This window comes from Canis aureus, chromosome 4 (assembly GCF_053574225.1).
Source record: "Canis aureus isolate CA01 chromosome 4, VMU_Caureus_v.1.0, whole genome shotgun sequence".
NCBI lineage: Eukaryota > Metazoa > Chordata > Mammalia > Carnivora > Canidae > Canis > Canis aureus.
Genome location: NC_135614.1, coordinates 27181031 through 27207087, shown reverse-complemented (window position 1 = coordinate 27207087; position 26057 = coordinate 27181031). Strand labels below are relative to the sequence as shown.

Below are 26057 nucleotides of genomic sequence, written 5' to 3'. Positions count from 1 at the left end.
TCCGTTATTTATGTTTGCTTTTTGAAGTGCTTCTGGTTCTTCTCTTGTCGCTGTTTTAAGTGGGCCTGCCTACAGACACATCCCTATCTCCTTCTAATTTTCTAATCATGATGTGCTAAAGGTCTTGGAAGTGTGTGACAATAGCTTCAGAAGCAGACTCTGAAACAAAGATCAGTGTGAAAGGGAGTAGGAATGCTCCCAAGAGAAAACCTTAGTATACTGAGGAAATGAGATCAGGAAGGCAAAGGAAGCAAGGCAAGGGTGAGATATTAAAGTCTAGTGGAGAAGCTATGTTAAAGGTTAACTACGGCTCAATCCTGTGTGGAATTTGGGAGACAGTGTAGGTCTGACCTAAAAGTTGTCCCAATTAGTGTGAAGAAAAATAAAATCTTTGTCTCAACTCATCAGTCAATGGTTAAGGGCTGTTGCTGGAGGGATGTAAACTCCTAAGCATGTTTGCCTCTATCTGCAAGCAGGCAAAATGTGTTCAACAGCCCGGATGCAGCTCTCCAACAGACACATCTGCTGGATTTTGGGGGTATCCGTGTGCAAGAAAATGAAAAAGAGATCTGGGAGTGTATAGAGAGAACACTGACAGTACCTGCTACTATCCTCCTATGAATAAAGCTTAAATGCTTAAGAGCATGAAGATTTGTAGTGGGCAGCATTGTAGAGATGCAAAATTTGGCTTCAAATCCTCATCGCAAGCTGAAAATCACATATAGGTCTATATAAAACTTTGTACACAAATGTTCATAAGCAGCATTATTTGTAGTAGCCAAAAAGTGGATACAGGGGGTCCCTGGGTGGCTCAGCGGTTTAGTGCCTGGCTTCAGCCCAGGGCCTGATCCTGGAGTCCCGGGATCAAGTCCCACATCAGGCTCCCTGCATGGAGCCTGCTTCTCCCTCTGCCTGTGTCTCTGCCTCTCTCTCTCTCTCTGTGTGTCTCTCATGAATAAATAAATAAAATCTTAAAAAAAAAAAAGTGGATACAACTAACCATTCATCAACTCATGAAGAGATAAACAAAGTATAGTATTATCATACAATGGAATATTGTTCTGTAATAAGGATGAATGAACTAGTGATACATACTACTATATGGATGAATCTTGAAAACATGCTAAATGAAAGAAGTCAATCACAAAAAAAGGCCACATATTGTACGATTCCAAAATGTCTAGAATAGACAAATTCAGAGACAGAATATAGATTAGTGGTTGCCAGGGAACGGAGGGAGGAGGGAATGGAATGGGACTGATAATGGATAGGAATTTCTTTTTGGGGTGATGAAATGGTTCTGGAATTAGTGGTGATGGCTGCACAACTCTGTAAATACACTAAAAACTACTGAATTGGACACTTTACAAATAAGATCCTCATTTCTCTTCCAGGCCAGTTTTCCTCCTTTCTCCCACTACGCCACAGTTATAGTCATCTATAGAACCTGAGCATCTATTTTCTCATTTCTTCAAGATTTCAGCTTCTGGTTCACTAGCACTCTCTCCAAAACTTCTATTTTAACTTGAATTCTTCTCACTCACTTCTTTTTCCTTCCCCTCCTGTGACTTTGTCTTTTATTCTACTTCAATGACCCATGCCCAAGATTATAACGGGGATCTTATCCGAAGATAGTCTTTCATAATCTCAATTATATCTCAACGAATCCTATACTAACCAATGCCTTTTCTCTTTTCAGTTTAAGTCTTCTAGTACTCCAACACTGATAATTTTGAGCCCTAAAACCCACTGATCTTATAACATTTTCACTGTCCTTCACCTATCTCATATCCTCACGTTCCTTCTTAGCCACCTGAGTCCATGGTCAGTCATTATAATCACTCCCTTGCCTGGTTTTCCTTCATTATACTGCCTAGCAAAACTTCAGTCTTGCTTAAATTCAATCATCTACCTACTCCATACTTGTATGTGTGCAGTTGAGTGAGGAAGGAAAAACCCACAATGCCAATATGACTACTAACTTCAAGGAGGCTGTCAGCGCTGCTACTATATCATACAAGTCTATTCACTCTTATAGAGGACTATTTTATACCTCATTCTTATTCCTCAAATCATCATCCTTCTCTCCATTTTCTAACTCTGTTCACAGAGAATATAAAAACAATCAGGAGAGCATTTCCTCATGCTCCACCACCACCATCTAGCAAACTTCTACTTCTGCTTCTATATTTTCTATATTTCTCCTTGCCATGGATAAACAGTCATGAACAGCCCATTGCCTAAAATCAGCCTCTCCCACCCACTAGATCCCATCTCTTCTCACTTATTCAAGGACATGAAAACCATATCCTCTCTTTCCTCTAGTACTATTTCCCTCCCCCTCAAATTGGGTTCATTCTTATCATCAATAGAACAAACATACTATATAACATAGCCCATCCAAAACTAAAACCCTGGTGACTCTACATCCTTTCCTCCTCTTCCCAAGCTACAGCTCCATTTCTCTGCTACCTTTACAGAAAAACTTGTAAGACTTGATTATTTCCAACTTCTCTTTTCCCACTCTTGTTCTCTCTCATCAGTTCTTTGCCCACTTTTTAAAACTTTTCTGGGGGTATGAAAAGATGAAAGAATACTTTATGCCCTTCATCTAAATGCATCAACTATTTAGACTCCTCAGCAAGCAGGGAGTCCGACATGGGGCTTGATCCCAGGACCTCAAGATCATGACCTGAGCTGAAGGCCGACACTCAACCAATTGAGCCACCCAGGCGCCCCTACGTTAATTTTTTAAGATTAAAATTTATTTATTTGAGAGAGAGAAAGAAAGTGAGCATGAACAGGGGGAGAGAGAAGGAGAAGTAGACTCCCCCACTGAGTAGAGAGCCTGATGCGGGGCTTTATCCCAGGATCCTGGGCCATAACTTGAGCTGAAGGCAGATGCTTAACCAACTCAGCCACCCAGGTACCTTTCCATATTTGTTTATTTCACTCCTTATATACATACTTACACACACAATTTTAGAAGAGACAGGCCCCACCCCCTGCAAAAAAGGTAGAGAAATTATGACACTTCTCTCCTAAATACTCCAACGTGTATCTCCTAAGAACAAGGATATCCTGAGGCACCTAGGTGGCTCAGTGGTTGGGTGCCCGCCTTTGCCTCAGGTCATGATCCCAGGGTACTGGGGTCAAGTCCTGCATCAGGGTCCCTGCAGGGAGCCTGCTTCTCCCTCTGCCTATGTCTCTGTCTCTCTCATAAATAAATAAACAAACAAACTTGAATAATAAAAAAAAGAACAAGGATATCCTCTTCATAACCCAATACACTATTACACCTAGGATACTATAACACTGATTAAGTGTTACACATCATTTAAGACGCAGTCCATATTCAAATTTTCCTAACTATCCCCAAAATGGCTTTCATTTTTTCTTGATATAGAATCCAATGCTCTTGGTTACAGTTCTTCAATATCCCTCTGTCTGGCTTTTGTTTGCTATTACATCGACATTTTTGGAAAGTCCAAAGATTTGTCGGATAATTTCCTCATGATTAGATTTAGGTTATATTTTTGGGGAGCAAGATTATTAGGTAATGTGAACATCACATCCAATGCACATGTCAGTTTGTCACACTGTAATGCTAACATTTGATCATTTGGCTAAAATGATGCATGTCAGATCATCAATTAAGAATACTTAATTATGGGGATCCCTGGTTGGCTCAGCGGTCTGGTGCCTGCCTTCAGCCCAGGGCATGATCCTGGAGCCCCGGGATCGAGTCCCATATCGGGCTCCCTGCATGGAGCCTGCTTCTCCCTCTGCCTGTGTCTCTGCCTCTCTCTCTCTCTGTCTCTCATGAATAAATAAATAAAACCTTAAAAAAAAAAAAAAGAAAATGGGAGAAAAAATTAAAAAAAAAAAAAAGAATACTTAATTATTCTCCCTGTAATTAATTAATATGTGGGATATTTTCAGAATATGTGAATATCCTTGACCTTCTACCTAATGCTTTTAGCACCCACTGATAACTTGCCTGAATCAATTACTATGTTGAATGTTCCAAATTAGGCCAGCTATGTTTATTCGTATTATTATTGAGGAATTTCCCCTCTTACCCCGCCATTTTTTATCACTATGGATTCACAGATTCTTATTCAATATATTAGAATCCATTACCATCATTATGCTTTTTATGTTCTAATTGTCCCAGTTTGACCAGTGCAGGCCCCTTCAAACCAACTCATATGCTCTTTTGACATGCTTTCATTGGTTTTGTGCACTCCCCTGCTTTATGAAATAAGAGTTGTTTCACTCATTTTATACTTTCCTTGCCCCACACTTAAAACCAGTTCATATCAGTCCTGAGAAATCTTGCTTACTCTTCTTTATGATTAAATAGTACTCAGCTATATAGATGTACTATATTCAACCAGTTTTCCATGAATAAGCATTTAGATTATTTCCAATATTTATAGTTACTACAAATAATGTCACAATGAATAATTTTATACATAAGTTATTTCATATTTGTGGATATATATCTAGGTAAATTCCACTAAGTCTCATATTCTCTTTTGAACATATTACAATTAGCTTTTCTCTTATTAACTCTTGTGAAGGTCACATGTTGCTAAATCCAGTGGCCAATTATTCGCATTTTACTTGATCCCTCAGCAGCACTTGACACAGCTAATTATTAATTATTTCTACCCTCTTACAATACTTTTTTTTTTTTTTTTTTTTTTTGCTTGCAGGATACTACTTTCTTTCTCCTTACTTCTGGACTTACACGATCATGTTCTTGGGCTCCACCTTCAATCTTTTTCCCTTTCAAAACTCATTCTCTAGAAGACCTTATTTCACATCGTGGCTTTACCTATTCTGGCAACTTCCAAATTTCAGCTTACATCTTTCTGAACTCCAACTTATCTTTCAATTTCTTTTGTGACATTTGATTTAGTTAAAAGGTATCTCAAATTTGACATGTCCAAAACCAAACCCTTATTTTCCTCTCCAAGTCAGCTCCTTCCACAGTCTTCCCATCTCTATAAAGGGCAACTCCATCTTTCCAGGTGCTCAGGTTAAAAACCTTAGACTAATCCTTGACTTTTCTTTTTCTTACACCTTATATGCAAATCTATCAGCAAGTCTTGTTGTCTGTGCTTTCTGAATATATGCATAGAACTTGACTCTTGGGATCCCTGGGTGGCGCAGCGGTTTAGCGCCTGCCTTTGGCCCAGGGCGCGATCCTGGAGACCCGGGATCGAATCCCACGTCGGGCTCCCGGTGCATGGAGCCTGCTTCTCCCTCTGCCTGTGTCTCTGCCTCTCTCTCTCTCTGTGTGACTATCATTAAAAAAAAAAAAAAAAAAAAGGACTTGACTCTTTCACATCATCTCTCCCACTACTCTTCATATAATTCACCTTATTTCTGTCTAGATGACTTCAATAATTCAATCCCTTCTTTCCCCACACCACATCCACACCCAGGCTATTCTCAACACAACTAGAGTTACCTTTTAAAATGAAGTTAGAAAAAAAAAATAAAATAAAATAAAATGAAGTTAGATTACTTTACCCTTCTCCTAAATACTTTGCAAAGGCTTCCCTTTTCGTTCAGAATGAAAGCTAAAGTCCATAGAATGGTCTACAAGTCACTATACTATCTGAATTCCTGTCTCCTCTCAGACTTCATCTCCAACTGGTCTCCCCATCTCTCACTTGCTGTTTCTTGAACATGGTAAGTATACTACCAATTCAGGATTTTTTCCACCTTACTGTTTCCTCTGCCTAGAATATTTTTTCCTCAGATATCCACATGCTTTCTTCCTTACTTCCTTAAGTTCTTCTGTTTATAGTTGGGGAGGAGATAAAGGGATCTAATAGTTTCTTAAACATTAGTTTTCACTTGATTCTTCTTATTTTAGCACCATCCTTTCACCTGCAGTATCCAGAGCTTTGAGAAATCTGCAACATAGACTGGGCTCAGTTTCCCTAACTGCTGTTTTATAATTAAGTTATTTTAGGTCTGTTAGTTGTCACTCATTCATCTACTTTTAAACTTCCAGAAATGTATGGCTGCTTTCTCCTCTCTGATCTGCTCCATCCTGGAGGATAGGCTTACAACTTAAACAAACAGAAATCTCTTTACCATACTTTTTGTCAGGGTTTGAGGAACAAAATGTTATATATATATGTCATTCTGCCATCTTAACACACATACTTTAATCCATTTCATTTTAAAAAACATATACAAATAAAATAAAATAAAATAAAATAAAATAAAAAACATATACAATAGGACACTTTCAGAAGCGAAAAATATTTTATAAAAACAAATCTCTACAAACTTTAAAAGCTTTAAAAATTACCAAAATAAAAACTAAGAGTTTTGAATTTCATTCTATTCCTATTTTTCATATGCATATACTATATTCTTTTTAATGTATTCTGCATTTCATAACAAGAAGATACAATCAATAATTCAGTGTGTACTATTTTTGATAATTCCAATTGATTTGGTGATATAGGAGCCCTCCCCACATTTTTGGAAAAGCTGAACCCCGTTCCTCATTAAAAAAGGTAACCAAATTCCGTTTATTATAGACAACATTCCAGGAAAACCTTTTATAACCTGAAATGCTCAAGGAGCTATAATACAGCTATAAAAAAATAAACTAAGCAGTAGCCTTTCCCACTCATCTAGGCTTAAGGTTTAAATTACAAATTTTAAATTTGTTAAATTACAAAAAGGCAACTTCAAAGCATTCCTTCATATATTACCAGATAAAGTAAACGGAAAGTATGTGTAAACCAAAATAATAAACAATATAATTGTCATAAATACATTATCATTGTTGCTGTTATAGCAAGTTTCTACAAACTTGGCAGGCAACTAGAAACAAAACTTACCTGTCTAAGAAGATATCTGGGAGTGGTGGGTAGGTCTGCATATCAGGCACTCTCTCATGGACTATTACCATAATGAAAGATGTAAACCCAAATACTATAAAAACATATATACAACTCAATATGGTCTTCCAGTACTCTGGGTCCAATCTTCGAATAGAATGTTTGTTTTTACCATTCATGTACTGGTATTGATCAGAATTCAAATCAGTGATGGGTCCATCACAGTCATGTGAAGGCTCCCCATTACAGAGCCACTCTGTGCTCTGAAGAGCACTGATGAAAGGTGCCATGGAACCCATGGGACTGTCACTGTTGTATCCCATCTCTTCTAAAACATCAATATGTATTTTCTGCAATTTTCGGACTGAGAGCATTAACCTTTTAATGTCCCCTAAGATTTTGATTTCCAGAGGAGGAGACCGGAGATCATATTCAGTCAAAGTTAGTAATGTGATTCCATCAAGTCGGTGCTTATTACATAAAACGTCCACATATTCAAAAAAGCCTTCATCCTTCAGCCAAACAGCTACATGCTTGGTAGTCCAGCGACGAATGCAGAGGTGATTAGGAACAGCCATTTCTTCCTCCACTGCCTGTCCAGGGAAAACAAAACAAAAACTTCAGTGTGTCCTAAGAACTCCTTTAAGAACAAATATATGTAAACATATCAGAAAAAATAATTTATCTACATTGATCTATTGGCTTCTAGAAGAAAGTAAAAAGAACAAAAATTACTCAATGATGATTGGTTTTCAGTAATTAATATTCTAATAATTGTAAGCATATAACCCCAACAGCGGAAGGAAGGCTAATGACTAAACATTTTTATAAAAAATTACTCTGTAAACGGCTTTTCCATACCATAGCAACCACAAATTAGAAAAAGCCTAGTGTTGAGGGGATCCCTGGGTGGCTCAGTGGTTTAGCGCCTGCCTTCAGCCCAAGGCGTGATCCTGGAGTCTCAGGATCGAGTCCCACGTCAGGCTCCCTGTATGGAGCCTGCTTCTCCCTCTGCCTGTGTCTCTGCCTCTCTCTCTCTCTCTCTCATGAATAAATAAATAAAATCTTAAAAAAAAGAAAAAGCCTAGTGTTGAGAATTGAGAAAAATCCCATTTTAATGTTTTCATAAAATGAGATATTACAGATATGCGATACAAATTTCAGAAATCTTCATGTTTGATGGAAAAATTATCTCCCACTCCTCCAAAATGAGAAAACAAAAACAAAAACAAAAAATGTCACAAAAGCAGATAGATAACTAGTTTTAGGAAACCCCTTAAATATATTTCTATCCACTAAACAAATGATTTCTACAACACAAAGCCTGTAAACTAGATATACATATCTATAAATATCTTAATAGCTCAGTTCTTTCTATACTTTGAATATACCATTATAGAACTGAATAATCAATTTCTTCTTAAACTACCACTGAGAATTCAGTGGTAAAATTTTCAAAAGAAAACTGTCATTTCGACATACTCATATATTTGAGGGCCCAAACTTTGTATTGTGATTATAAAAGGCCAATAATGTACTGTTTCAAAAAAGTACTAATAATTTTTACTACTTTGATCCACGTAGTTCTGTTTATGTTTCTTTTTCCATTTTAAAAGTTTTAGCAACTTGGGCCTCTATCAAGTTTATGAGATACACAGAAGACAAAGGCCTACATTAAAAAAAAACAAAAAAAATAAAAATAAAAAAAAAAATAATAAAAATAAAAAAAATAAAAATAAAAAAAAACAAAAACAACAACAACAAAAAAACCTATTTCCCTAAAGTACTTTTCTCAATTACTAAAGCATGTGGGTTTTCTGACATTTTCCAGATTTCTAAACATCATATTTCCTTCTGAGATGATTTTTTAAATACACAGTAAGCAAACTTTAAAGCATAAAAACAACAACAATAAAGAATGATACAAGAAATACCCATGTGCTCACTACCCAGCTTGAAAAAATATAAAATAATTCCAATACAGATGTACTATTTCCTAATCTGGTTATTAGTCATACAGGTATGTTCACTTTGTAAAAATTAAAGAAACTATATACTTACAATCTACACTTTTCTCTAAATAAGTTAAACTATATTTTAAAAGTTTGCTTTAAAAAGCCAAAAACAAAACATCAATACAAGTGAATACCACTCTCTGATATCGTCCCCACCTCCTCTTCCCAGATGAAATAATTCTTGATTTTTAGTGTTTATCATTTCCTTTAACATGCATATTTGGCTATGAAAAATCTATGCTTACTTATGCTGAGAAAAGTAAAAAAACAAAACAAAACAAAAAAACAGCTACTCTTCTACATTCTTCCCATATCCACACAAACTCTTTCCATGAAGATTCATAATCACTTGAAAAACGCAGATACTTAACTACATGAGTACCACTTACACCATCAGAAATATTCAGCCAGCAAGAAACACTGACTAAATATTTCTTAATTACTAAAGAGCAATCCTAGTTCTTGGAAGCCTTAAATCATATTTTGTTTCCAAACAGAGTTTTCATATTATCAATCCACAACAGCTTTTCAGTCTTAGGAAATTAGTAACACATCCAACTATAAGGATCTGTATGTTTTAAAAGGCTAATTCTTATATGCTATAGAACTACAAAAAGCTTTTATTCAGCTCTTTTTAGCTACATTGCCATCCCCAAGGCCATGGAATTACACATTTTATGCAGTTTAACATTGAATTTTATACACACTAATGCATATCATTTTACATATATACTAAATTCCATTAAAATATGATTTTGCTATGTTTTATTTCATACATATATACTCAGATGTTTCATCCCACTCACTACATACATGTGTTTTCCCCAAGATATGCTCTGAATACATTACTTTATCTTTGAATATCCAATAAGCACATGCTACAAACTCTGCAGCAGTTACAGTATGTAAATTTGGGAAGCTCATCTCACACAAAAAGGCCAGATTTCTTCTGCTGCCTTTCTCTGTTCTCAAATAGCTTACCACCAACGGATTCCAAGTCACTCCCATCCTTGTAGCATTATCCTCCAGTATGTCTCATACACTGCTGAAAATGATCTTCTCTTTCATGCCTCGCTGCCACTGCTGTCTTATATCACCAGTTCTCTATATCCTCAATCAGGCTAACAAATAGGCTTTGAAGCTGGTGTTTTAGCTGCTAGAAAATATGAGTTACACAAGGAAGCCTTCTGGAAGTCTTTGAGGCTGCTGTGGTAATGCCCTAAGAACATGACACACTCAACTGATGTGCTTCATCAGGTCAGGACATGTCCTTTAATTGTATGCTACTGCATATAGTTAGAGACTATATTTAGCTAACCCTGTGAAAACCTGCACTAAAGAGGTATATTAAAAAGATGATAAAAGGCTTTAGGGTCAATTTAATATTTATGTTGTGCCATAGAAACTACATGAAACAGGAGACTTTGAACAAACCTATGACAGCTTAAGTTTCACACAAATCCAAAAAATGAAGAAATAGGTTAGTAGTTAAATTTTTAAGAATACTTTCAGCTTTCAGGTTTTTTGTTATTGTTTTTTGAGGAGGGGACGGGCAGAAGGAGAGCAAAGAGAATTTCAAGCTAGCTCCACATCCTGTGTAGAGCCCAATGAAGGACCCTATCTCATGACCCAAGGAAAAATGAAGAGCCAGAGCTTAATGGACTGAGCCACCCAGGTGCCCCAGAACATTTTCAGCTTTAATCAATAATTATTATGAATCAATTATCAGTTAAAGGGACTCTTTCTGTTCAAGATATAAGAGGGACAAAATTACCCTTCAACCTCAAATAACTAAATAATAAACAAAATATATGGTGGGAGAAACACCAGCTTCAAGACATTCGGCACTGGGGGGATCCTTGGGTGGCTCAGCGGTTTAGCACCTGCCTTTGGCCCAGGGCGCGATCCTGGAGTCCTGGGATCAAGTCCCACGTCAGGCTCCTGGCATGGAGCCTGCTTCTCCCTCCTCCTGTGTCTCTGCCTCTCTCTTTATCATAAATAAATCTTAAAAAAAAAAAAAGACATTGGGCACTGGACAAAAAAGATTGCTAAGAGACGGGAAACAAAGTGAACTCTATTGCCCCAGCTTACTGCCTTGAGAGTTTCCAAGTCATGCGTGCCACAAGACACAAAATGGGTGAGGCCTGGCAGACGTGCTGAGTTGAGAAGATGGAGCTGAGAGTCTGGGGAGATCCAGGTGGCTAGTGTTCATGAAATAGAATACTGGAGAGGAGAAAGATGCACAGAACTAGTTATGGACTGAATGTTTGTGTCTCCTTAAAATTCGAATGTTGAAATCCTAGGCTACAAGTAGGAGGTGATCAAGTCATGAGGGCAGAACTCCCATAAATGGGGGTTTAGTTCCCTTATGAGAGATATCCTAGGGAGTTTTATCACCCTTCCACCATCTAAAGACATAGCTAGAATATGACTACGAAGAAGGAGGCAGGTCCTCACCAGACACCAAATCTACTGGGCTTTGATCTTGGACACTACAGCCTCCAGAACTGTGAGAAATAAGCGTATTTTGTTTAAGCCACTCAGTCTACAGTATTTTTGTTATAATAAGCCAAAAAGACTAAGACAAAACCCGAGAGATCTGCAGAGACTCTCCCTTGAATATGCAGCTGAATACTGATCACATATACATGAGGAAACAAAACAGGACAGAAAAAAAGAACCACCCAGTATATATACAAGACCAATAAAAGTGTCTACCCCAAAGACTGAAAAAAAAAAAAAAAATCTCACAATTCATGGGGCATTGGCGTAAAGTGCACAGGAAAATCTTGCTACAGTAGTGGGGCAAAATTAATCCTAAAGCAGCAGTCATTCAACTTGGGGTAATTTGCTAAGGGAAGGGACCTGTAAATAGGAATTACCATAAAATAAATAAGGGACCTGTAAATAGGAATTACCATACATTATTTTCTACTGCTATGTAGTAAATTACCTTAAACTTAGTGGCCATCCACATTTCTTGTACGTGGCCTCTTCTTATTCTGATAACCAGTAGCTTCTCCTATGTTGAATTCCCCTTGTGCCTGGAATCTCTCCAGGAAAAACATATTCCTTCTTAAGGGCTGGCCTGATGAAGTCAGGTCCACCAAGAATAATCTCTGTTTCTTAGTCAACTGTGTTATATAACATAATCTAATTACAGCACTGATAGCCCATCAGTTTACAGGTCCCGTTCATTATTATACAACAGTCATTGGAGGTCATTTTAAAATTTTGTCTATCATACTACCCTAAATCAAGACAAAGTGGTAGTGGCAAAAAGATAAACAAATGGAAAAGAATGGGGAATTTGGAAACAGACTTACATAAAAAGATAACTAATTTCCTACAAATGTACAAAGACAATGAAGGGTAGTCTTCATCAAATAGTATTGGAAAAAATGGATATCCATATGCAAGAAAAATCAATCCAGGATCCCTGGGTGGCGCAGTGGTTTGGCGCCTGCCTTTGGCCCAGGGCGTGATCCTGGAGACCCGGGATCGAATCCCACATCGGGCTCCCGGTGCATGGAGCCTGCTTCTCCCTCTGCCTCTCTCTCTCTCTCTCTGTGTGACTATCATAAATAAATAAAAATTTAAAAAAATAGACTAATGCTAATGTGAAAGAATTTGAAACTGAAAAAAAAAAAAAAAGAAAAGAAAAATCAATCCATATCTCTCACCACATATAAAAAGTAACCCTAAATGGATCTATAAACCAAATCTAAAAATCCAACATTAGAAAACATCTAGAAGAAAACATAAGAGAAAATCTTTCTGATCTTAGGTTAGGTCAAGATTTCTTAGCTATGATACTATAAAAGAATAAGTTGATAAACTGTACTTCATTTGTCTAGGCAGGAGACTGAAGGCCTTTTATGGTTTTTAGTCTGCAAATTTCTGCACTGTTTGAATCTTTTATAGCAATGTAGTTCTATAATACAAAAAGAAAATACATAAAAGCAATATATATTCATTGAAAAACTTTTTTTTTTAATTTCTTTTAAGATTTTATTTATTTTTTCATGAGAGACACAAAGAGAGGCAATGACATAGGCAGAGGGAGAACCAGGCTCCCCACAGGGAGCCCAATGTGGGACTCGATCCCTGAACTGGGATCACGCTCTGAGCTAAAGGCAGACACTCAACCGCTGAGCCACCCAGGCATCCCCATTAAAGAACATTTAAAATGTAACTTTAGGGCAGCCCCAGTGGCTTAGTGGTTTAGCGCCGCCTTCAGCCCAGGGCATAATCCTGGAGACGCCAGATCGAGTCCCACGTCAGGCTCCCTGCATGGAGCCTGCTTCTTCCTCTGCCTGTTTCTCTCTCTCTCCGTCTCAAATAAATAAATAAATAAATAAATAAATAAATAAATCTTTAAAATTACCTTTGAGAAGTATTATTTATGATTTGTTATAGATCTCTTTCACACAGAATTTCCTATAAAGAGAAATCATACCACAAATAATTCTGCTTCATTTTACTTAGCATTATTATAAAAATTCTATCTAATGTTATTAAATTATCTTTTGAAAAGGACATTTCATTCTATGGCTATACAATAGTTTGTCCATCTCTCCATTGTTGGCAATTGTTCACAATTTTATTACTATTACAAACAGGACTGCTGAGTCTTACATTAAATTTCTAGGAGTGGAATAACTGTTATCAAAAAATCTGAAGTGTTGGGATCCCTGGGTGGCGCAGCGGTTTGGCGCCTGCCTTTGGCCCAGGGCGCGATTCTGGAGACCTGGGATCAAATCCCACATCGGGCTCCCGGTGCATGAAGCCTGCTTCTCCCTCTGCCTATGTCTCTGCCTCTCTCTCTGTGACTATTTTAAATTAAAAAAAAAAAAAAAATCTGAAGTGTTAAAAAAAATCTAAGCGTTCACATACTAATGTCATTAAAGCTTGATTCACATTAAAAAGCACTGCGTGCAAAGCTTGTACTTATCTAAAATGTAATTAGTATGTACAAAGGAAACATTTCAATTTGAGATAAAACTTTAAAGTTTATTCTGAAATCATGAGCTATTAAGAAATTAATTATCAAAGTGCTTTATCATCAAGGCACGGAGAGAATAAATAGTCCACTCCTGCAGAATCTCACTATCAATAAGCATTAGTCAAACAGTTCCAAGTCCTAGATGACAGATAAACAAAAGGAGCTGACTGTTCTGTACAGAGTGGAACAAAAGCTATCTTACGGGTGGCTCTGGTTAGAAATTTTTGAAACCTATTAAAAAAAAGTAATTTTCAGCCCAACTCTTTTATTTATTAGCATGTTTATTTTTCTCTCTGAATTTAGTTTGTACTAATTAGAAATTTCACCAGCCTGAGAGCAAAAGAGCTTAGTGCATTTTCTATAATGACCTTATCGCCATACTTAATAAAATGAGGGACGCCTGGATAGCTCAGTGGTTGGGCGCTTGCTTTTGGCTTAGGTTGTGATCCTGGGATCCAGGATTGAGTCTCGTATCGGGCTCCCGGCATGGAGCCTGCTCCACTCTCTGTCTGTGTCTCTGCCTCTCTCTCTGTGTCTCTCATGAATGAATAAATAAATCTTTAAAAAAAATGAAAAAAGCTCATCATAAGAACTTTAAATCTGGTATTTTTCTTAACAGTAGTGTAGCTATTCTTTTATTAATATGCCTTTAATGCATTCCATTAGAGTGACCCAAGTCTCTTCGCAAAAATATAAATAAACCAGGTATGTTCTACTATATTAAAATTAAAATACGTATGTTAGTTCTGACAAACTGAGTACAACCAGTCCAAAATAGCAAAAGGAGATAATGAATATCAATAAACTTCTTCCCCGACTCCTCCTTGTTGAAGCTATTTGTTGTGCTCCACCCTACCTCTGTATCACCAGCTGCAGGACAATCTGGCCACCACTGAGAACAATTTAACTAAAAGGAACATTACCTTCTGTGAATCACCAGTGACTCAATATCCGTGACAAATATGATGAATTTGCCGCTCAGTATCTTTTCCAATTTCCTTCTCGTTGTTTTCTGCTACTACAGAGGTTGAAAAGCTAAAAATTATTCCCCAGAATCCCTTGCAACTAGTGTTCTAAACGTGAGTAGAAGCTCTGACATTAGATACAGAAGGCAGAAAGTAGGAGTCATTTTCCTTAAAGTTTTGGCTATTTACAAGACAGACCGTGTAAATATTGGTTTTGTGTGTGTGTGCACATAATTCTCCAGTTTTCATTAACTATTGGGTGTAAGGAAGCAGCTTTAGTTGTGGAGCAGCAATACTGGCTTTCCAACACCTGCATCAGATATGATGCCATGTTCTTTGTTTTGTGTTTGCTACGTACATTCACATGGATGCACAACCATCACCACCATCCGCTTCCAGAACTTTTTCATCATCCTAAATGAAAATTTTGTATCCATTAAATAACCCATTATCTCCTCTTTCCTCACCCTGCAACAACCACAAGCCTACTTTCTGTCTCTATAAATCTGATTATACTAGGTACCTCATATAAGTGGAATCATACATATTTGTCTTTTTGTCTGCTTTTTTTCCTTAGCATAATGTCTTCAAGATTCCCATGTTGTAGCATGTGACAGAATTTCCTTCCTTTTTGAGGTTGAATAGTATTTCATTGTATGCATAGATCACATGTTCTTTATCCATGCATTCTTCAATAGACATGGGTTGCTTTCAACTTTTGGCTACTGCAAATAATGGTTCTATAAACATGAGAGTACAAATACCTGCTCAAGTCCTGTTTTGCTTCTTTTAGGTATATACCCAGAAGTAGAACTGCTGGGTCATTTGGTAATTCTGCTTACTTTTTTCAGAAATCACCATACCATTTTTCAAAGAATCTGTATCATTTTACATTTCTACCAGCAATGTACAAGTATTCCAATTTTCTATATTCTCACCAACACTTGCTATTTTGTTTCTTTTCTAACAACAGTCATCCTAATGGATATAAAGTGATATCTCATTACGGTTTTTATTTGATTTCCATAATGATTAGTGATGTTGAGCATCTTTTTATGTGCTTACTAAACATCTGTAATCTTCTTTAGAGAAATGTCTATCCAAGTCCTTTGCCCATTTTTGAATTGAGTTGTCTGTTTTTGTTGTTGGTGAAGTGGTATGTTCTTAAAACTAACAGTTCCAAGCTGGCCTCCTAATTCTAAACCTTTGCTGATTATGGCAAAGGTAGCACTTTTGGCACACCATTTCAAATCTTATTATAGAAGTCATTCCTAGCAACCCAGCCCAGAGCCTAGGAGTTTCTATCTCTTGCAACTGAACCCTAACTGAATATACCAGTATGGGCCCTTCAGTCTTCCAAGTTATCATCCTTCAAAGCAAGTGAAGTACCCAAGGTTTCAACCTCTCTCATAAGTTCCACATTTTAGTTCAATTCTAGGTAAGGCAAGTAAATTTATGCTATTTCCTTCAATGTCCTGGGAAACTAATTAAGCAGGATATGGTTTCATCTGCTCTTTTCATTATATGCATATAATCTTGCATTATCTTTGGAATGAATGACACGTTTTATTTCAGTAAGCTGTATGATTTATCTCTCAATCAAGCACATTGTGCCAGTGGAAAAAGACTAAACAATAAAATGTCCTGTTAATAATATAAACACAACAAAGGCTCTCATCTGGCCATTTCATCTATTAAGTAGGTTCAACTCTATCAAGAATAAGAAAGTAGGATCCCTGGGTGGCGCAGCGGTTTAGCGCCTGCCTTTGGCCCAGGGCACGATCCTGGAGACCCGGGATCGAATCCCATGTCGGGCTCCCGGTACATGGAGCCTGCTTCTCCATCTGCCCATGTCTCTGCCTCTCTCTCTCTCTCTCTGTCTCTGTGACTATCATAAATAAATAAAAATTAAAAAAAAAAAAAAAGAATAAGAAAGTAGACAAGTGTCCTATGGCTTCCGGCCAGCCTCAGGTCTCCTAGGAGCATGGGGAAAATGAAGGGGGTGTGGGCCCAGTCGCACCAGACTACCCAAGGTGGGGTGGGAGCGTGGAATAAAGTAGACAAATGGCACACTACAAATTAAAGAAAGGGGAGATACAGCTCATGCTCTCTGTCACTAGCAGGGAGCCTGCTTCTCTCTCTCTCTCTCTCTCTCTCCCTTTACCCCTCCCCCTGCTCATACTTTCTCTCTCTTTAATAAATAAAATTTTTAATAAATAAATGTGCAAAAAATGAAGTAGCAATCAAAATAATAACCTAATGCCCCAATGCCCTTTAAACAGGATTATTAGAAACAAAACAAAAACCTCTCCCTTTACACTAGTTATTTCATTAAGAGTATACTCTTGGGGTGCCTGGCTGGCTCAGTCAGTGGAGGATGTGACTCTTGATCTTGGAGTTGTGAATTTGAGCCCCATGTTTGGTGTAGAGGTTGCTTAAAAATAAGATCTTAATTCTTCAGGCCTTCAGACAGTTTTACATCAACAAATTCAGAATGTCTAAATGCCAAGAGATAACCCCTGGTTACTAATTTGATAAATTCATAAGGAATCAGGATCTGGTAACCAGCCTCAAAGATTCAAAACTTGATCTTGTCATTACCCCAGAGTTGATCAAACCAAGGGAGACTAACAGCAATCTAGAAGGTACTGATAGATAAACTAGAATGCTACTTCAGTGTCTAGAAGGAATACTCAAGAATCTTGTTCCAGGCAGACTCTTTCAAAACTTTGAAGTCTTAGGAAGCTGATTGATTGACTGATATTTATTTTTATTCATGAGAGACACAGAGAGAGAGAGAGAGAGAGAGAGAGAGAGAGAGAGAGAAAGCTAATTTAATTAAGCTAATTTAATAATCAGAATGTTACTTATAGAATAAGCAATCAAGCAAAGAAAAGCAGATGATTTTAAGCAAAATTTAATCCAGATTCTTTTGAGACTTAATGTAAAATGTCTGTGTCTCAAAGAGTATCTGTCTAGAAAAAGTTGTTCCTATCTCCCAGTTTCTCTATCTCCTGCACAAAGAGGGATATAAAAAAAGCCTTTGACTTCTCCTTTGCCTATGCTCCAAGGAATTTATATATACAATGCTTTTCAACTTGGCTACATATTAGAATAACATGAAGTTTAAAAACATGCCTGTTTCACTGCCCATGCCCACTCCAAGACAACTGGATCACAATCCCTGCCTGGATAGAAGTTTGACATCTGCATTTTTAAAAAGCCTCTCAACTGATTCTGAAGCATGGTGTTAGACCATCCAGTCTAATTCTGCTTGTTCTTCTATTTCTGGTTTGGCTAACATTTAATCTATTTTCTTTCTTTTCTTTTCTTTTTTTTTTTTTACATTTAATCTTTCAAGTCCTTTCATAGACATCTTATTTCATCCATTATGTGTTGATTTTGTGTTGAGTAGCTGTCTCTCTTATAATCTACATGATACACCTGAATGAAACAGTGAAACATATACATAAAACAGTAAAGTATCACATTCTAGGGATGACTGCTCACAGTATTAAGAAAAATTGCAGTTATTTCACATTAAAAATATTTCTTTAGAGTCTGTTTATAATACTGAAAACTAATACCCAGAAAACAGAGAATTTTTATTTTTTAAAAGACTTATTTATTTGAGAGAGAGAAAGAGAGAAAAAGAACAAGTGGAAGAGGGGCAGAGGGAGAGAATCTTTAAGCAAACTCCCAGCTGAGCAGAGAGCCCATTAGATCATGACCTGAATGGAAATTAAGAATCAGATGCTTAACCACTGAACCACCCAGACACCCTGAGAATTTTTATTATTTTAAATAACCGATCAAATTTATCCACAATTTATGTATCTGATAACTAGAATAAGGAAATAAGTCTTCAAAATATATTAAGAATGGTAAAAAAAAAAAAATCTATAATAAACATTTTTAAATTTAAACCCTGGCAGGATTTAAGAGCTTTATTTTTAACCCATCCTTTAAGGAAAAACAGTATGATATGGTGAAGAGCAGTGAATTGGTTGTCAAAATTCTTGGAGCTTAGTTTCAATAATATTAACTCCGTAGATGACTTAAAACAGTCTAAACTTTTTTGCATCTAGATACCTTATCTGTAAAATGAGGTAGGAAAGAGTGAGCTAATAGAAGGAAACTAACATTTATGAACATCTATTATATGTCAGACACCATCCAGGGTGATTTCACTTAATAATAATAACATTAATAATAATAGCAATAATAATTCCTGCTTGATCTTTGCCTAGTTGCTTTAGGGACTCTGCCTGGCTGAACCTGTTTCATCTTTTATTAAGATTTTATTTTTAAGTAATCTTTATATCCCAACTCACACACTCTAAATTCTGAACTGTGTTCAGTGCATTTTCAGGAAGTAACAAGAGGCAATAGCTAGATTAGCTAACATCTTAAGACATTTAAGCAGTGCCAGGAAGTGTTCTAAGTGTTTTACTTGTATGCTCAAATTCTCACAACCATATAAAGTAGGAATTAGTATCTTCCTCATTTTACAGATGAGATAACTGAGACAGATGGATTAAATAACTTACCAAGATAAATGTGTACCAGTAATTAGTACAGACAAGTTTTCAACCCAGGCAATCTCATTTCAAAGTCCATGTTCTTACTACACCAAACCATCTCATGTAAGCTGAAGGCTCTTGTAATTCTATAGGGATTGAATCTCATAAATACTAAACATTTTCTAGTTTTCAGCAGAGGAATTTATCAAAGGTCTTCAGTTACATAAAGATTACATAAATGAGACTGCCTAATGATGAAAGCTTTTGCATCACAAATTTTACACTACTGTTCAGTCTCAAACATTTACTGTCTGCTATATACAGATGTCAGGTAATAAGGCACTGGGGATACAGACAGTATTAAAATGCCCTCATGTTGTGTTTGTTCACCTATTAAATATTTATTGTGCACATACCATGTGCAGGGTATTGCACTAGGCAAGTGGCACTTACCTAGATGAATCTGAAACAGATCCTGCCCTCGCTGATTTTAATCTAAAAGGGATATTAAAGAAAGTCATTTTTTTTCAAAAGGTGAAATGAATTACAGCTGTAGTTCTTTATATACACTAGCTCATTTAATTCATAAAACAATACAAACAAAATAGTTTACTTATGAAACATGTTTTAAAAATTAGAAAAGTTAAAGGAGTTGGAAAAGAGAAGTTATTTCCATTTAGTGAGCTCAGAAGAGTTCTTGGAAGTGACATCTGAGCTGAGCCTTTAAGGAGAGCTGAAACTGTGGATAGAGATGGAGAAATAAAAGTACACTAGTAGAGGAAAACTGCATGAGTGAAGGTACAAAGACAGAAAACAATGGAGAACCATTAGTGTCAATAGGGCATAAGGGAGTATTGAGATATTAAGCTGAAAATATAAATTGGGGCTAGATCATGAAAATCTTTAATTGTCAAGTTCAGGACATTCTACAATGGGGAGCCACTAGAGATTTTTGAACAAGATGACATCATGAGTGTGCTTTAAAGAGAGTAACTGTCAGAAAAATGTAAAACACACTGTGAAGATTGAAGCTAGCATAAAACTATTTAACAGAATGAAGGAAGGAAACGGCTTCTAAAAAACAGATAAGAGATGAAGGAAATACCACAGCAGATGAAAAAATGGCAGTGATTGCACTCTTTCTGACAAATACATTTTTAAAAACAGTATATGTGGACTTCTGTTTGTGGAAAGATGGAGTAGAAATACTTTTTCCTATTACTCCCTGGATGAACCACATACCTGAGAAAGGCCTCATATCTAGAACATATAAAAAATTGCCAAAATTCAACAGTTAAAAAAAAAAAAAATCCAGTGAAAAAATGGGCAAAAGACATGAATGGTTTGTCATCAAAGAGGATAGATGGGGATCCCTGGATGGTTCAGTGGTTTGGTGCCTGCCTTCGGCCCAGGAAGTGGTCCTGGAGTCCCGGGATCTATTCCCACATTGGGCCCTCTGTGTGGAGCTGCTTCTCTCTCTGCCTGTGTCTCTCATGAATAAATAAATAAAATCTTAAAAAAAAAAAAAAAAAAAGAGGATAGATGAATGGCAGAGAAGCACATGAAAAGATGTTCACCATCACTAGCTGCTAGGGAAATGCAAATTAAGACCACGGTGAAGTACTGATAAACACCTGTTGAACAGCTAAAATAAATTGTGCCAATATGGAATGTTGTCAAGGATGCAGAGAAACTAGACCTCTCCCATACTGCTCGGGAAAAGTAAAGTTGTACAGCCATGCTGGATGATAGTTTGGCAATTTCTTTAAAGACAGAGCATACATTTATCATACAACTTAGCAACTGTACTCCTGGGCATTTATCCCAAAGAAATGAAAGCTAAGGTTCACACAAAAACCTGTATATAAATGTCCCTAGCTTCATTACTTTTTACTTTTCATTACCTTTAAAAAAAAAAAAAAGATTCTATTTATTTATTTGAGAGAGAGGAGAAAGAGAGAGATGAGCAGCAGGAGGGGCAGAGGGAGAAGCAGACTCTCCACTGAGCAGGGAGCCTAATGTGGGTCTCGATCCCAGGACCCAGAGGTCATGACCTGAGCCAAAGGCAGATGCTTAACCAACTGAGCCACCCAGGCCTCCCCTTAGCTTCATTACTTGTCATAGCCAAAACGTGCATAAAAATAAAATATCTCAAAACATGTGAACAGTTAAACTGTGGTACATCCATACCATGGAATACTACTCAGCAATAAAAATTAATAAACTATGGATATACACACAGTCAACGGGTCTCAAGGGCATTGTGCTAAGTGAAAAAAGTCCATTTCAAATGGTCACATACAATATGACCCCCTTTATAATATCCTCAAAATAATAAAATTATGCAGGTAGAAAACAGATTAGAGGTTGCCAGAAGTTAGAAAGAGTGTGTCAGGGGTGTGGAGGTTACCCCAAGGGAGATCTTTATTGTGATGGAATAATTCTATGTGTTTTAAACATGTTTTTAAGCAAAAAAAATCTCTAAATCCAATGTGGGGCTTGAACTCACAGCCCTGAAATCAAGAGTCACATGCTCTTCCAACTGAGCTAGCCAGGTGCCCCTCTGTATTTGGATTGGTGCAATGTTTAAATAAACCTACTCATAATAAAATGATACACAACTATATATGCAGTTTTGAACCAATTCCTGGTCTCGATACTGTACTGTAACTATGTAAAATATAACTAGTGAGGCAACCTGAGTGAAAGGTAAATGGGATCTCTCTGTACAATCTATACAACTTCTTGTGAATCTAATTATTTCAAAATTAAAGTTTAAAAAAATCTTTAAAGGAGCAAAATGTCCTAAAAAATAGTATATGTAGCCCATGTATACATCTTTAAGTAAAACATCAAACTATTAATAGCTACTACTCCAGTGAACTCTTTCACTCTCTACCTTAAATATTTCTAAAATTTCTAAATTTTATACAATAAGTATGAAATACTTGATATTCAAAGGGAAAAGATTCTTTTAAGAAAATGAAAACAATACTTCTTCAATATTTCTTTCTTTCTTTTTTCTCTTTTTTTAAGATTTACTTATTTATTCATGATAGACACAGAGAGAGACAGAGACACAGGCAGAGACACACAGGCAGAGGGAGAAGCAGGCTCCACAGTGAGAGCCCGATGCGGGACTTGATCCCAGGACTCCAGGATCGCGCCCTGGGCCAAAGGCAGGCGCCCAACCGCTGAGCCACCCAGGGATCCCCCTGAAAACAATATTTCTTACTACTTAAAGCACATCACACAAATGTGAATAGAAGATTAAGAAAATCAACTAAATTCAACTATTAACCCTGTATGCATATACACACTAAATAAAAGATAAGAAATAGTGAGGCAACTAACAAGACCGAGAAGTCCAAAAGAACATCTGATTATAGATCCAGCCCTATCATCCATTAACAGTGTGACCTAACCTTTATACTGTAAGAGACCAAAAGATTACAAACAGAAACTAATCAGAAATATTAAATACATAATGTTTTGTAAATCAGGATGACAGAATTCTTAAAATGGTAGGATTGGGAGTGACCTGAAAGCTGTAGCAGAATTCCTCAACTGACAGCTAAAGAAACAAAGGCTTGAGAGAGAAATAAATTTCAGACAGTTATTCTGCAACAGAATTTGATATTAAACCCATAAAGCGGGATCCCTGGGTGGCGCAGCGGTTTGGCGCCTGTCTTTGGCCCAGGGCGCGATCCTGGTGACCGGGATAGAATCCCACGTCAGGCTCCCGGTGCTTGGAGCCTGCTTCTCCCTCTGCCTGTGTCTCTGCCTCTCTCTCTCTCTCTATCATAAATAAATAAAAATTAAAAAAAAATAAAATATAATAAAAATAAACCCAGAAAGCATAGCAGTTAAGAATGCTGGCTCTGGAATCAAACTGCCTAGATTCAAATTGTGGACTTAGCACTCACAGCTATGTGACCTTGCATTAGTTACTTAACCTTCCTGGGCCTCATTATTTTTATCTGCAAAATGAAGAGAACACTAGTTCTTACTCCACAGGCTTATTGTCTATGGAGATTACGTGGAATAATACATGTAATGCATTTGTAATAATGCTTGGCAATTACAAACTGCTCAGTAAATGTAAGCTACTATTGCTATCATCATCAACTCTTCTTTCTGCTAGTGTTGCCCTAGGCCTGAAATTAAATCATTAGGATAGTCATCTATCAATTAATAGTTAAACCCACTCTTAACTCTTGAAATCTTTGTTAATATGAATTATGAGTATTTGAAAACAACTGTAAAATCTTATAAAGGTTTTGCTCAAGTGGAATTACCTTTCAGGAAAGCAACAATGTAATCAAATAACATAAACCAGAAAACAAAATAACAAGTGATTCCAAATCAGAGTAGAATTCAAGTCAAAAGGAGTTCCTCATAAAAAGACTCATTTAATATCAAGCTTAACTAAATAAAAATACTTCAAAAGGAACATACCAACATTAAAAAAAATACATTACAGGTTGATACAATTGATGATTGTTGATTCTACAAGTAGTTCTAGGGGTGCCTGGCTGGTTCGGTCAGTGGAGCATGTGACTCTTAATCTTAGGGTTGGAGGCTTGAGCCCCATGTTGGGTGTAGAGATTACTTAAAAATAAAATCTTAAAAAAAAAAATGGACTCTAACAATTTGGGAAGAAATTGGGGAAATCAGGATTCTAAAGTGACAGGTACTAATAAATTATCTTGCTGGTTTTAATTATGCAAACACATAAGAGACCAAAATGGTTTCTAATTTATCTTTATGCAATCTTTAGAATACAAAAGATATATCAACAGGGGCACCTGGGTGGCTCAGTCAGTCAAGCATCCAACTCTTGGGTTTTGGCTGCTATTGTGACCTCAGGGTTGTGGGATCAAGCCCCTCACAGGCTCAGTGCTCAGTAGGGAGTCAGCTTGAGATACTCTCCCTCTCTTTTTGCCCCTCTCCCCGTGTGCATGTGCACCTGCTTTCTCTAAAATAAACAAAAAAGTCTTAAAAAAAAAAAAAAACCTAAAAAACTCACAAAAGATATATCACTAAAATGAAAACTTTACTTTCATACATTTCATAGAACCAGTTCTAGGTTCATATAGTGACAGTGATTTAAATATGCTGGATTTTTCTGGCAGTTTCACTTGATTGTGTATACTCTAAAATACAAGTATAGCCGGAAGTAATTGTCTTCTTTAAAAACTATACATTAAAATGTCTCTTGGGATCCCTGGGTGGCGCAGTGGTTTGGCGCCTGCCTTTGGCCCAGGGCGCGATCCTGGAGACCCGGGATCGAATCCCACGTCGGGCTCCCGGTGCATGGAGCCTGCTTCTCCCTCTGCCTGTCTCTGCCTCTCTTTCTCTCTCTGTGTGACTACCATGAATAAATAAAAAAATAAAAAAATAAAAAATAAAAAATAAAATAAAATAAAATGTCTCTTAAGGAATTTAGAACAAGTGATGAAACTTGATTCATTTGTGCTATTTTTGAAAGTTATTACTGATTTGGTATGCTGTTAAAATTTTTATTTATTTATTAAAGATTTTTATTTATTTATTTGAGAGAGAGAGAGAGAGGGGGAGGGAAAAGAGCACAAGTAGGAAAAGGGGCAGAGGGACAAGCAGACTCCTCACTGTGAGCATGCAGCGCAATGCAGAGCCCTATTCCAGGACCCTGAAATCATGACCTGAGCTAAAGTCAGTAGCCCAACCGACTGAGCGACCCAGGCACCCCTACAGTAAAATTTTTAAAAATTATAATTTCCAAGTGATGTATAAAATTTAAAATATGGGACACCTGGGTGGCTCAGCAATTGAGCATCTGCCTTAGGCTCAGGGTGTGATCCCACAGTCTGGGATTCGAGTCCCACATCAGGCTCCCTGCATAGATTCTCCCTCTGATCTTTTTTAAAAAAAGATTTATATATTTATTCATGAGAGACAGAGAGAGAGGCAGAGACACAGGCAGAGGGAGAAGCAGGCTCCATACAGGGAGACTGACATGGGACTTGATCCTGGGTCTCCAGGGCCACACCGTGTGGTGAAGGCGGCGCTAAACTGCTGAGCCACCCAGGCTGCCCCTAAATAAATCTTTAAAAAGAAGAAAAAAAAGAAAAAAAACCCCTAAAATATAATATGCATATCCCAAGAGGAAAAAAAGAGGGAATAGATTTTTTATTATTATATAAAGTTAATGTTAATAAATTCCCCTTAAGGCAATCATACATTATAGTTGAGCTCACACTAAAATAAGCTTAAGTCTAATTTCACCAATAAAGCTTACTTATCATGCACACAATAGAGACAAATTATACCCGTTTGTAGATCCATAAACCAGGGCATAAAATTTAATTTTCATCAAAGTAAAAAGCCTAAACTATAATGCAGAGGACAAAGTTTACTTTGGGCTTTTAGCTCTGTAGTCTGTAGTATTCAAGACTACGCAGCTGTTTTTCCTAATCTCATTTTTTTTTAATTTTTAAAAAGATTTTATTTATTTATTCATAGAGACACAGAGAGAGAAAGAGAGAGAGAGGCAGAGGCACAGGGAGAAGTAGGCTCCATGCAGGGATCCTGACATGGTACTTGATCCAGGGTCCCCAGGATCAAACTCCGGGCTGCAGGCGGCGCTAAACCGCTGTGCCACCGAGGCTGCCCTCATTTTTATTTTATTT

At 37.0% G+C, this 26057-nt stretch overlaps 1 protein-coding gene and 1 long non-coding RNA gene across 5 annotated transcripts in view; one reads left to right on the top strand and one right to left on the bottom strand.

The window, feature by feature from the left end:
* The window catches only part of SAMD8 (sterile alpha motif domain containing 8), a 50266-nt gene that overhangs the window by 18645 nt on the left and 5564 nt on the right, over positions 1 to 26057 (bottom strand). For 2 of the 4 annotated variants that reach the window (XM_077895098.1, XM_077895097.1), the window contains exon 2: positions 6879 to 7471. In XM_077895098.1, the coding sequence (XP_077751224.1) occupies positions 6879 to 7471 (593 nt within the window). Of the gene's footprint in view, positions 1 to 6878; positions 7472 to 13280; positions 13334 to 19839; positions 19882 to 26057 lie in introns of those variants that run through there. The other 2 variants (XM_077895099.1, XM_077895100.1) reach the window with 2 other exon arrangements.
* LOC144312399 (uncharacterized) overlaps positions 5527 to 26057 on the top strand; it is a 29053-nt gene continuing 8522 nt past the window's right edge. The window contains exons 1-2 of the long non-coding RNA XR_013377859.1: positions 5527 to 5706; positions 15441 to 15507. This is a non-coding gene — a long non-coding RNA (uncharacterized LOC144312399). The remainder of the gene's footprint in view (positions 5707 to 15440; positions 15508 to 26057) is intronic.